General features: G+C 43.3%; 1 protein-coding gene across 2 annotated transcripts; it reads left to right on the top strand.

Moving 5' to 3' along the window:
* Window positions 1-524: 524 nt before the first annotated feature.
* Window positions 525-9,899, top strand: LOC106610860 (zinc finger and BTB domain-containing protein 18). 2 transcript variants are annotated; one of them, XM_014210520.3, is made up of 2 exons: window positions 525-1,047; window positions 7,727-9,899. In XM_014210520.3, the coding sequence occupies exon 2, from the start codon at window positions 7,741-7,743 to the stop codon at window positions 9,361-9,363; it is 1,623 nt and encodes a 540-aa protein (XP_014065995.1). In that variant the 5' UTR covers window positions 525-1,047; window positions 7,727-7,740; the 3' UTR covers window positions 9,364-9,899. The 2 variants fall into 2 exon arrangements, with proteins under 2 accessions (XP_014065995.1, XP_014065978.1); XM_014210503.3 differs by lacking the exon at window positions 525-1,047 and adding an exon at window positions 3,673-3,893.
* The last annotated feature ends 1,278 nt before the right edge of the window (window positions 9,900-11,177 follow it).

Raw genomic sequence — 11,177 nt, 5'->3', positions numbered from 1 at the left:
TAGACGACTAAACTCAACTCCGTGATTTACTATGGAGTCGAGCTGCAACTAGCGTGGGCGGAAGGGTAATCCGACATCACATAAAATTAAATTTAGATATATTTTTTTAAGCTACTGATTTCAGGTAGCTTTTCTTTGGTTGCTGAAATCAGTCGTTTTTTAAATAAAAAGTAAATTTTATTATGATGTCGGAGCTCCAGTCCGCCCACGCTAGTCACCGCTCAACTCCAACATAAATGCTGAAGTTGAGTTTAGTCGGCTAAGCATTGCCTAATGATAGGACTATAGACAAAGGACTACTATGATAGGCTAACCTATTCATCATGCATAAACTATTTCATATTCTTGCAAAATCTATAGGCTATCCCATGGCAATAGGAAAATTACTAAAGTCAGAAAAAATTGCCTAGAAATAAAATAACTTTATTCAAACCAATGAATGAACAATTGATTGTGCTACCTTGATGCATTCTGCTCGCTTCTAACGCAGTTATTTTACGCGTCAATTGCCTTATATTCGCAGACCTTTTCGTTGCAGTCCTCATTTTGTACCCGGTGACAAAAGTTTTTCTTTCAAGAATATGAAGATAGTGCACCTGTTCTTCCTCTCTATTGGTCGAAGCATGACTACAGTACCCACGAACCCCTGCGCTCAGCCTCTCGCTCACTCTGTGCTCTGCGCCAGTCTGTTCGGGGAACCAGTTCGCTTGGCCTTTTTTCTGCCTTCTCACTGTTGCCTGGTGTCAACCTACACCCAGTAGACATATCCCTCCCTCTTCAACGACTGCTTCCAATTTGCCTTCACTTTTCTTATCACAAGCACTATTGGCTTTTGCACTGTCAGTCAGACGCCTCTACCGTAGCTGGAGTTTAGTAGCAACAGCTCGGAAACATCTGGCTGCCGCAGCCCTTCTATCTCCGCTCGCTCGCTCCGTCTTTCCTGCCACTGCAGGTTGTTATGGACATTTGTTGAAAGTCAATCTAGTTCTTTTTCAACCTCAAGAGGATTTGACGAAGGACGCAGGAAGACATTGGAGCTTGTTGTCTGTAAGTGCCTTTAATACCACAGTCCGAAAGGGTGATGAAAGGAGGTTAAAGAATGAAAGGGGGAAAAGTAATAATCCTTTCTAGCGACTGTTGTGTTCACATAATAGTTGCTATGTTAGCTCCTTCGTAGTGCCTGTCGGCATTGCATCGGGGCCTGCAACAGAACTGCTATAGCCTACTACTGATCGAACGTTTACTTTTTTGGTTAGCCACCGTGGCTAGCTAGCTTGATTGCGTTAGTGTGTGCGCGCGCGAGATATTGTAGTCTTGTGAATGTTGTGTTGTGTTGCTCGCGACAGTGTTCCATTCTGGAACCAGCAGCGCAGGGAAATGTTGGGAGCCAGACCCGGGAGGAGTAGCCTACAGAGGTTGACAGATACATTGATCAGTTGCTTGTATCGGGAGTAGTGTGTCATGTCCGGTCTCAAGAAGTTTATGGAAGTAATGGCTAATTTATGACAGTTGTTTCCTGGCTTTTGATCTTTTTTGTAGACTAGGCTAATCAAAAGAAAGGCAATGGCAATGATACAATGTATATAATTGGATTAAGTGTTATGTGTTGTAATATTAATGTTGTAATATTGTTACCCAAACACACTCTAGGGCTATTTAATGATACATGATATCTTTTTTGTGTGTGAAAGGAATAGGCTATGTTCTGTGAAAAGCCTCGGATCCTGAATCGGTAATATAGGCTAATTATTTAGGTGCAACTCAGATTTTCCCATTTGCATGCAGGGTCACTGATTTGAAGGTAATTTAAAGATATATATATGAATAACACAAGATATCTGGCCATAGGTTTGTTCTATTATCCTACATATAGCCTATATAGTCGTGTGTTTCTCCTCTTTCTAAAGTATAGGCTACACTCATTAACATACATTGCAATTAATTCCTAAAGGTTTTGATCTTGTAAATTTTCATAACAAAACTTGTGAATTATATTACATCACTGAAGTTGGAGTCTTATATCTCCCTCACTAACTTTAAGCATCAGCTGTCAGAGCAGCTTACCGATCATTGCACCTGTACACAGCCCATCTGTAAATAGCCCACCCAACTACCTCATCCCTATATATATATTTTTTTTTTGCTCCTTTGCACCCCAGTATCTCTACTTGCACATTCATCTTCTGCACATCTATCACTCCAGTATTTAATTGCTAAATTGTAATTATTTTGCCACTATGGCCTATTTATTGCCTAATCTTACTACATTTGCACACAATGTATATGGATTTTTCTATTGTGTTATTGGCTGTACGTTTGTTTATGTTTGTGTATGTTTGTGTAACTCTGTGTTGTTTGTGTCGCACTTCTTTGCTTTATCTTGGCCAGGTCGCAGTTGTAAATGAGAACTTGTTCTCAACTGGCCTACCTGGTTAAATAAAGGTGAAATAAAAAAGAATTAAAAAAATGACCCTTATGTCAACAGGAACATGTTGAATGTCTTGAATGTAAAGTTCACATCTATATAGGCTACACAAAAAAATGTTAATATATGATCAAATCAAATCAAAGTTTATTTGTCACGTGCGCCAAATACAACAGTGAAATGCTTATTTACAGGCTCTAACCAATAGTGCAAAAAATGTGTTAGGTGAACAATAGGTAAGTAAAGAAATAAAACAACAGTAAAAAGACAGGCTATATACAGTAGCGAGGCTATAAAAGTAGCGAGGCTACATACAGACACCAGTTAGTCAGGCTGATTGAGGTAGTATGTACATGTAGATATGGTTAATGTGACTATGCATATATGATGAACAGAGAGTAGCAGTAGCGTAAAAGAGGGGTTGGTGGTTGGTGGGACACAATGCAGATAGCCCGGTTAGCTAATGTGTGGGAGCAGTCTATTGTTTGTTATTGTTTCATGTGAATAATAATGGAAGGCATATAGATGTGTGGCTGTGATCCATTCACATGGTAGATAAATTAATTCCTTGTGGAATAAAAATACCCCCTGAACTATTCACATGAAAGAGTGGAATACTTTCACAAAAGAAAGCAGAAGCTGTAGTCAGTTTTAGGCAGCCCATTAAGGAATAGTGTAGTTTTAGTTTTATTTAGAATATCACCCATGAGGTCAATACGATTGTTCCCATTGTTATTTTATACATTTTTCTGTCAGTTGTCCAAAGGGTTAGGGAAATGAATTACGGTAATGGCAAGGGCAGTGAACCATAAAAATGTTGAAAACAATATCAGCAGCGTGGATCTGTCAGTTACAAATGTGCTGTGCTGGCCTTTGTTTATGGTTACTGGAAGGAGAGCAGGCGGCAAAAAAAAAACAAAACTTGAGGGTATTTCAATTCACTGCGCAGGAAACTAGGTTTGAAAAAAAGTGTTGGTTTTCACACAGACCTATTTTCTAAAGTTATCCTTTAGAGTGAAGAGGTAGGGGGAAGTTGTCTAGTTTTCCACCCAAGCACCTCAATACATTTACATTTATGTGTACCCCCTTTTTTTTTAGAGAGAGGAGAAAAAAGGAAGAAAGTTGTATAAAGGAGAGGCTGGTGGCAGAGTGTAGAGGAGTAGCATATGGCTGTAAAAGGAGCACAGCTGGAGGTAGCATTTCCATCTGAACATGATGTCAGAGCAGCTGACAGGCTGCCATCCCCCAGTCTTTTATTCTAATGCACAGACTGGGAGTTAGTGTGTGTGCGGATCTGTGTGCAGGAGGAGGTATCTCATTCCCCTCCAACATCTCCTCCGCTTTGCATCTGTCTTCCACAGTTTGCATTTTTTTTTCTCTCCTACCCCCTCATTGATTCTGCAAAAAAGCTGCAGCCGGCCCAGCTTTTCTACTACAGTGGACTTAATCAAGTTGATGCATACTGCAGGTACTGTGGGAAGGGGTCCGGGGTCCGGGGCCTTGGGAGGGTTTTGTTTTGTATGAGTAGCTCTGGCTTTTCCAGGGCTTTTTTTCCAGGGCTTTTCCCAGGTCAGGCTACTTTTAGTCAGCGCTCTATGGAATAGGAAGTGAAGGATTTAGTCTACGTGTTGTGTATGTGTACAGTAGTTGTTTACTGTAGCTAAGCAGGGGACTGGTGTAGTCAGGAAGAGCTTTCCTAGTTTTTCTCTGGTTTGTAGTGAGCAAGTTGGGCTTGGAGTTGAATGTTTGTTGAAATTATTGTCATTTGTTTCAACCAAAATACATTTCTTTATTTGTGTTTAACTAATGATTAAATGCAATTTAACTTGTATTTATTGTCTGGTAAACACAGTATTAATTTATCAAATCTGATCCAACAGATAACTGCTACTACCAAAATTGTAAATCTTTATACTCATAAAAGTTATTCTGGTTAAAACGTCCACAAACGATGTAAAAAAATACAAATCTATAGGGTAATTTTTACTAAGAATAATTAAACCTTTTAAATCTAATTTTGGGGCGGCTGGTAGCCTAGTGGTTAGAGCGTTGGGCTGGTAACTGAAAGGTTGCTGGATCGGATCCCCGAGCAGTCGTTCTGCTTCCTGAATAAGGCCGTTAACTCACTGTTTCCCGGTAGGCCGTCATTGTAAATAAGAATTTGTTCTTAACTGACTTGCCTAGTTAAATAAAGGTTCAATAAAAAAAATAAAAAAAATAACTGGCTTTGAAATTACTTGAAAGCCTGATGTCCTCTTTCCCTGGCTTGTGTTAATTTTTTCTGTTGGTGGTGACTAATTTAGAAGTTGCAGATTTGAGCTGCCTGAATTGGCTAGACAGCTGTAATCGCACTCCTCCTAGTCTTAATCTCTTTATCTGGGCAGCAGCTGCCATATGGCCACAGTCAGCTGGATCAGATGTTTGTAAGCCTCCTTCTCCGTCCCTCTCTGTCCTGACAGACCCTAATTTGATCGCTGCTACCTTGTGAGTTGTCCTGCTATCTTTATTTTTAGCCATCTTAAGGATTAGGATGGCTGTAGACTACAGGGCACTTCAAGTGATTGTACTGTAAATCTTCAGTGCCTCCTTTAGGGAGGATGTGCGGTTTCTAGAAAGATTTGATGAGGGGGAGCGTGGGGTGGTGGGAGTTGGCTGGGGGGTTGGACATCCTTGTCCCTGTAAGCCTCCCATTAAGGAAAATCTGAACTCTGCTCCAGTGAGGGGGATTGCACACTTGTTCACTCACACTCAAAAGGGTTTATTTAACTGCTTAATGTTCAGGCTCATGTATTATTTCAGACAAAAAAAAATACTTGGTTAACAGGTGTGATCCATTTTTTTTCTCATTCAAAAGTATGAATCTGTTATTATTCAAGTTTATTTAATTAAATGTATTTCTGGAATAGGACTCTCTTTTTAGCAAATATAAATAGCAGTGGGAGTTGACAATAAAAGGCCTTTTGTAATTACCAACAAGGCAACTTGTTTTTCAAACCCTTCAATTCCGCGTGTACAGTCGTTATTCTCAGTATACATACAGTAGGCCTCTGGAATCGGTAGCTTGTGTATGTGAGGATTGCATGTGTACCTGAAATCCTGTTACCTAAAGAGGCTGACCAGGCCAATGTGGGTTATTAAAAATAACCTCACTAGGAGCTGGGAGAGTAAAGCGTGGAAGCAGTTCAGTTAGCAGGCAGGCGGGCAGACATCTGTGTGACCAGGAGGAGGTTAGCTGCTGAAGCCTCTCTGTGATCATGTGGAGCAGCCATACAGTGAGGGGGAAAAAGTATTTGATCCCCTGCTGATTTTGTACCTTTGCCCACTGACAAAGAAAGGATCAGTCTATAATTTTAATGGTAGGTTTATTTGAACAGTGAGAGACAGAATAACAACAAAAATATCCAGAAAAACGCATGTCAAAAATGTTATAAATTGATTTGCATTTTAATGAGGGAAATAAGTATTTGACCCCCTCTCAATCAGAAAGATTTCTGGCTCCCAGGTGTCTTTTATACAGGTAACGAGCTGAGATTAGGAGCACACTCTTAAAGGGAGCTTGTTACCTGTAAAAAAGACACCTGTCCACAGAAGCAATCAATCAGATTCCAAACTCTCCACCATGGCCAAGACCAAAGAGCTCTCCAAGGATGTCAGGGACAAGATTGTAGACCTACACAAGGCTGGAATGGGCTACAAGACCATTGCCAAGCAGCTTGGTGAGAAGGTGACAACATTTGGTGCGATTATTCGCAAATGGAAGAAACACAAAAGAACTGTCAATATCCCTCGGCCTGGGGCGCCATGCAAGATCTCACCTTGTGGAGTTGCGATGATCATGAGAACGGTGAGGAATCAGCCCAGAACTACACGGGAGGATCTTGTCAATGATCTCAAGGCAGCTGGGACCATAGTCACCAAGAAAACAATGGGTAACACACTACGCCGTGAAACACTGAAATCCTGCAGCGCCCGCAAGGTCCCCCTGCTCAAGAATACATATACAGGCCCGTCTGAAGTCTGCCAATGAACATCTGAATGACTCAGAGGACAACTGTTGAAAGTGTTGTGGTCAAATGAGACCAAAATGGAGCTCTTTGACATCAACTCAACTCACCGTGTTTGGAGGAGGAGGAATGCTGCCTATGACCCCAAGAACACCATCTCCACCGTCAAACATGGAGGTGGAAACATTATGCTTTAGGGTTTTTTCTGCTAAGGGGACAGGATAACTTCACCGCATCAAAAGGACGATGGACGGGGCCATGTACCGTCAAATCTTGGGTGAGAACCTCCTTCCCTCAGCCAGGGCATTGAAAATGGGTCGTGGATGGGTATTCCAGCATGACAATGACCCAAAACACACGGCCAAGGCAACAAATGAGTTGCTCAAGAAGAAGCACATTAAGGTCCTGGAGTGGCCTAGCCAGTCTCCAGACCTTAATCCCATAGAAAATCTGTGGAGGGAGCTGAAGGTTCGAGTTGCCAAACGTCAGCCTCGAAACCTTAATGACTTGGAGAAGATCTGCAAAGAGGTGTGGGACAAAATCCCTCCTGAGATGTGTGCAAACCTGGTGGCCAACTACAAGAAACGTCTGACCTCTGTGATTGCCAACAAGGGTTTTGCCAGCAAGTACTAAGTCATGTTTTGCAGAGGGGTCAAATACTTATTTCCCTCATTAAAATGCAAATCATTTTATAACATTTTTGACGTGTTTTTCAGGATTGTTTTGTTGTTATTCTGTCTCTCACTGTTCAAATAAACCTACTATTAAAATTATAGACTGATCATTTCTTTGTAAGTGGGCAAACGTACAAAATCAGCATGGGATCAAATACTTTTCCCCCCCACTGTAGGTCGCAGTCTAGAGCAACACCTCTCCCAAATATCGTCCGGAAACATTTAGGTTTATAGAGCAATTAGACTCTACCTGTTTTTTATTTGGTGTTTGTGTGTCTGAAAGTTGGAATTTGTTGGTGGTAAAACATGTTAGCAGTATCTAAAAAGGAAAATGTATCTTTGGTGATGTTTTAGTGACAGTTTTGTAAATGTAGTTTAAAATGTTAAGGATTTCTTGTGTAGGCTAATTTTTGTTCCCTTTTGGGTGAGTGAGTGAGTGAGAGAGTGAGAGAGAGAGAGGGGGTGAGTGAGAGAGTGAGTAAGTGAGAGAGTGCATGAGGTGAGAGAGAGAGTGAGAGCTGAGTGGGTGAGTGGATCCAGACAGGTTGTCTGCAAGCTAAAACAAAAATAATGTACATCTTAACATCTTCTAAAATAATGTGCCTCTCTGCTGTCTGTTCTAGGTTATGAAGACATCATGGAGTTCCCAGACCACAGCAGACATTTGCTAGAGTGTCTGAGCGAGCAGAGGCATCAGGGTTTCCTTTGTGATTCCACTGTGCTGGTCGGCGATGCCCAGTTCCGAGCCCATCGAGCAGTGCTGGCTTCATGCAGTATGTACTTCCATCTCTTTTACAAGGACCAGCTGGACAAAAGGGACATTGTTCATCTGAACAGCGACATTGTTACAGCCCCAGCGTTCGCTCTCCTGCTGGAGTTCATGTACGAGGGGAAGCTCCAGTTCAAAGCCCTGCCCGTGGAGGATGTGCTGGCTGCTGCCAGCTTCCTCCACATGTACCACATTGTCAAGGTCTGCAAGAAGAAGCTGAAGCACAAAGCCACTGCGGAGGCAGACAGCACCAAGAAGGAGGAGGACGCTTCCAGCTGCTCTGACAAAGTAGAGAGCTTCTCCGAGGGCAGCACGGGCCAACCAGCCACAACTGACCTATTGCCCAGTGACGATGAAGACCTGGAGTCCAAGCAGGACCCCAGCAGCCTGTGGATGAGGCTACCCTCTGACCGTGCAGGCACCCCTGCCACTGCCACCAGCCCAGGGGAGGATGACGCCCATGGCAGTCCCCCCAAGCTGCAATCCCCAACTGGCAGCCCCAGCAGCTCTATAGGCTCCCTGTCCCGGAGGTCTGTGGGCTCCCGTGGCTCCCGCAGAGTGTCGTCGGATGCAGACTGTGTCCTGGACTTGTCTGTGAAGTCCAGCCTGATTGGGCCCAGCGAGGCCTTGTCCAATAACCCTTACTTCTGTGGTGTGGTGATGCCAGATAGCCTGCAGGGCACCCTGGTCCAGGTGAAGCAGGAGAAGAACACGGGCTCAGACCATGAGGACCTGGTGAGTGGCGACTACGAGATGGACCACAGCGGGCCCAAAGCCACCCCTCCCAGAACCAACGGAGGTCTGAACCACCACTTGGTCAGCAGCCATGCTCACAGACGCCTGGAGGCCCACCTGTCAGCCCTGCGTGATGCCACCCTGGCCAGCGAGCTGGAGCGTGACGACAAGGTCAGCAATAATGACATGCTGGGGGGAGAGAGTGAGAGGGCCCAGGTTGAGACGGCCACCATCGACAGCGCCCTGCTGCCCTACGTGTCCAACATGCTGAACGCCCCTCACACTCAGATCTTCATGTGCCCGCTGTGCAACAAGGTGTTTCCCAGCCCGCACATCCTCCAGATCCACCTCAGCACACACTTTCGCGAGCAGGAAGGCGTGCGTGCCAAGCCCGCCAGCGACATCAACGTGCCCACCTGCTCCATCTGCGGCAAGACGTTCTCCTGCATGTACACCCTGAAGCGCCACGAGCGGACTCACTCTGGAGAGAAGCCATACACATGCACCACGTGCGGTAAGAGCTTCCAGTACTCTCACAACCTGAGCCGGCACGCCGTGGTGCACACCCGAGAGAAGCCACATGCCTGCAAGTGGTGCGAGCGGCGCTTCACCCAGTCCGGGGACCTGTACCGCCACATCCGCAAGTTCCACTGCGAACTGGTCAACTCGCTCTCTGTCAAGAGTGAAGGCCTCAACCTGCCCACCCTCCACAGAGACTGGACCATAGAGGATAGTTCTCAAGAACTGTGGAAGTGAAGCCTGCTGAAATAATCAGGACTTCTTTGTTTTTAAGCTAAATGAGAGAGGTGTCAGTGAAGGTTGGGCAGAGAGGTAAGGGAGTTGGAGCACGGGTTGTGGGTAGGAGAGGAGTCTGATTCAGTCATGTTTCTTGTACGTACATTACAAAATCTGGTTAAATGGCACTTTAATAGAACATGAAGATGTTACTACTGTTTTCAGTTCCAGTCCTTTGTTCTGTTCTAATCTTTTATTTGTTCAGATGTTGTTCAATATAAAAAAACATGGGCGCTGGTTTCAACAGCCAGTGTTATGTCATCTTCTTGTGTATAGATACACTCCTTAATCTAAGGCACACCTTCAACCACAACCATATGAAGTGTTCAGGTAACACACTGACGTTAAAGATTATTAGAATACACTAAACGGGTACTGTGATCATCAATTTATACCAGTACACATATGTGTGTGTATTAATATATGTGTATATAGTGCACTATATTTTTATTATCAAATTTCATTGGTGTGTGTGTGTGTGTGTGTGTGTGTGTGTGTGTGTGGTGTGTGTGTGTGTGTGTGTGTGTGTGTGTGTGTGTGTGTGTGTGTGTGTGTGTGTGTGTGTAAGGAAACTGTGGAAAGAGGTCTGCTCTAACAAGCTTCTGCTCCTTAAGCTCTTGACTGATGAAAGACATATGGCACTCATGCAATGTACAGCTTCCTTTTTCACATGAATTAAAGTATTTTCTAAAATTCTTTATGAATGATTATTATACAATTTCATAAATTTATCTTCAGCCTTTAAACATCCCTTTAATTTCATTTGGCTGTATCCTATAGGTTTCTGTAGTGATTATGGATTTATTTGGGGAAAATGGGATCTGATATTGCATGAAGTCCAACCTGTATATTTGAAATGTGAATTACTGTATAACTGTACACTGTAATTGAGCAAATATAGAACAGACTATGTGAATATCCAAGGGTGCAGTCGGTTAAGAAACCCGGAATATTCCAGTTATGGAAAATGCATGAATATGATTTATCTTACATTTTCTTGTTTTTTTTTGTTTGTTGGGGAGGGGGTGTATTCTAAATTAACTTATTTCATTCTTAACTAGTTTATTTATTTTCTCTGCTCTTTTTGAGAGGCTGTCGGGACTCCTTTGAAATGTTCTTCTGGGCTGTGAAGATGTTGTGTCAATCCACTGGTCTTGGGTTTGAGTTTGTGTAACGGAATGTGAGGTGAAGTTTGTCGTCAGACTGACAGAGGTGGCAGTGTGAATGCCAGTAGTGACCTAACTAATCTACAGAAGATCTCCACTAGTGTGTTTGCCTCCCGTCCACACAGCACTTCATCACAGTCTACTCTGCTGCATGGTGGTCAGGGAGTTAAGGTTCCCAACTACTGTAGCTATCTCCAGTTAACATTCTGCTTTGGTATTTTCTGCTTTCTCATTGACGTTAAGTAAACGTTGTGGGTAATTTATTTATATTTTTATTTGGCACTTGTTTCTAACTGTGCGGCCAATGAGAAGGTCTCGCACTGATCTATGAGAGAGAGAGAGAGATGCTCACCTGCTCATGCCTGAGTACTCCTGAAGGTTCTTTGTTTCAATAGTAAAGCCTGAGTACTCCTGAAGGTTCTTTGTTTCAATAGTAAAGCCTGAGTACTCCTGAAGGTTCTTTGTTTCAATAGTAAAGCCTGAGTACTCCTGAAGGTTATTTGTTTCAATAGTAAAGCCTGAGTACTCCTGAAGGTTCTTTGTTTCAATAGTAAAGCCAGAGTACTCCTGAAGGTTCTTTGTTTCAATAGTAAAGCCTGAGTACTCCTG

Source organism: Salmo salar, chromosome 28, assembly GCF_965601325.2.
Source record: "Salmo salar chromosome 28, fSalSal1, whole genome shotgun sequence".
Classification (NCBI taxonomy): domain Eukaryota; kingdom Metazoa; phylum Chordata; class Actinopteri; order Salmoniformes; family Salmonidae; genus Salmo; species Salmo salar.
Note: the sequence above shows the minus strand (reverse complement) of the source record. Positions and strands in the feature narration are given on the sequence as shown.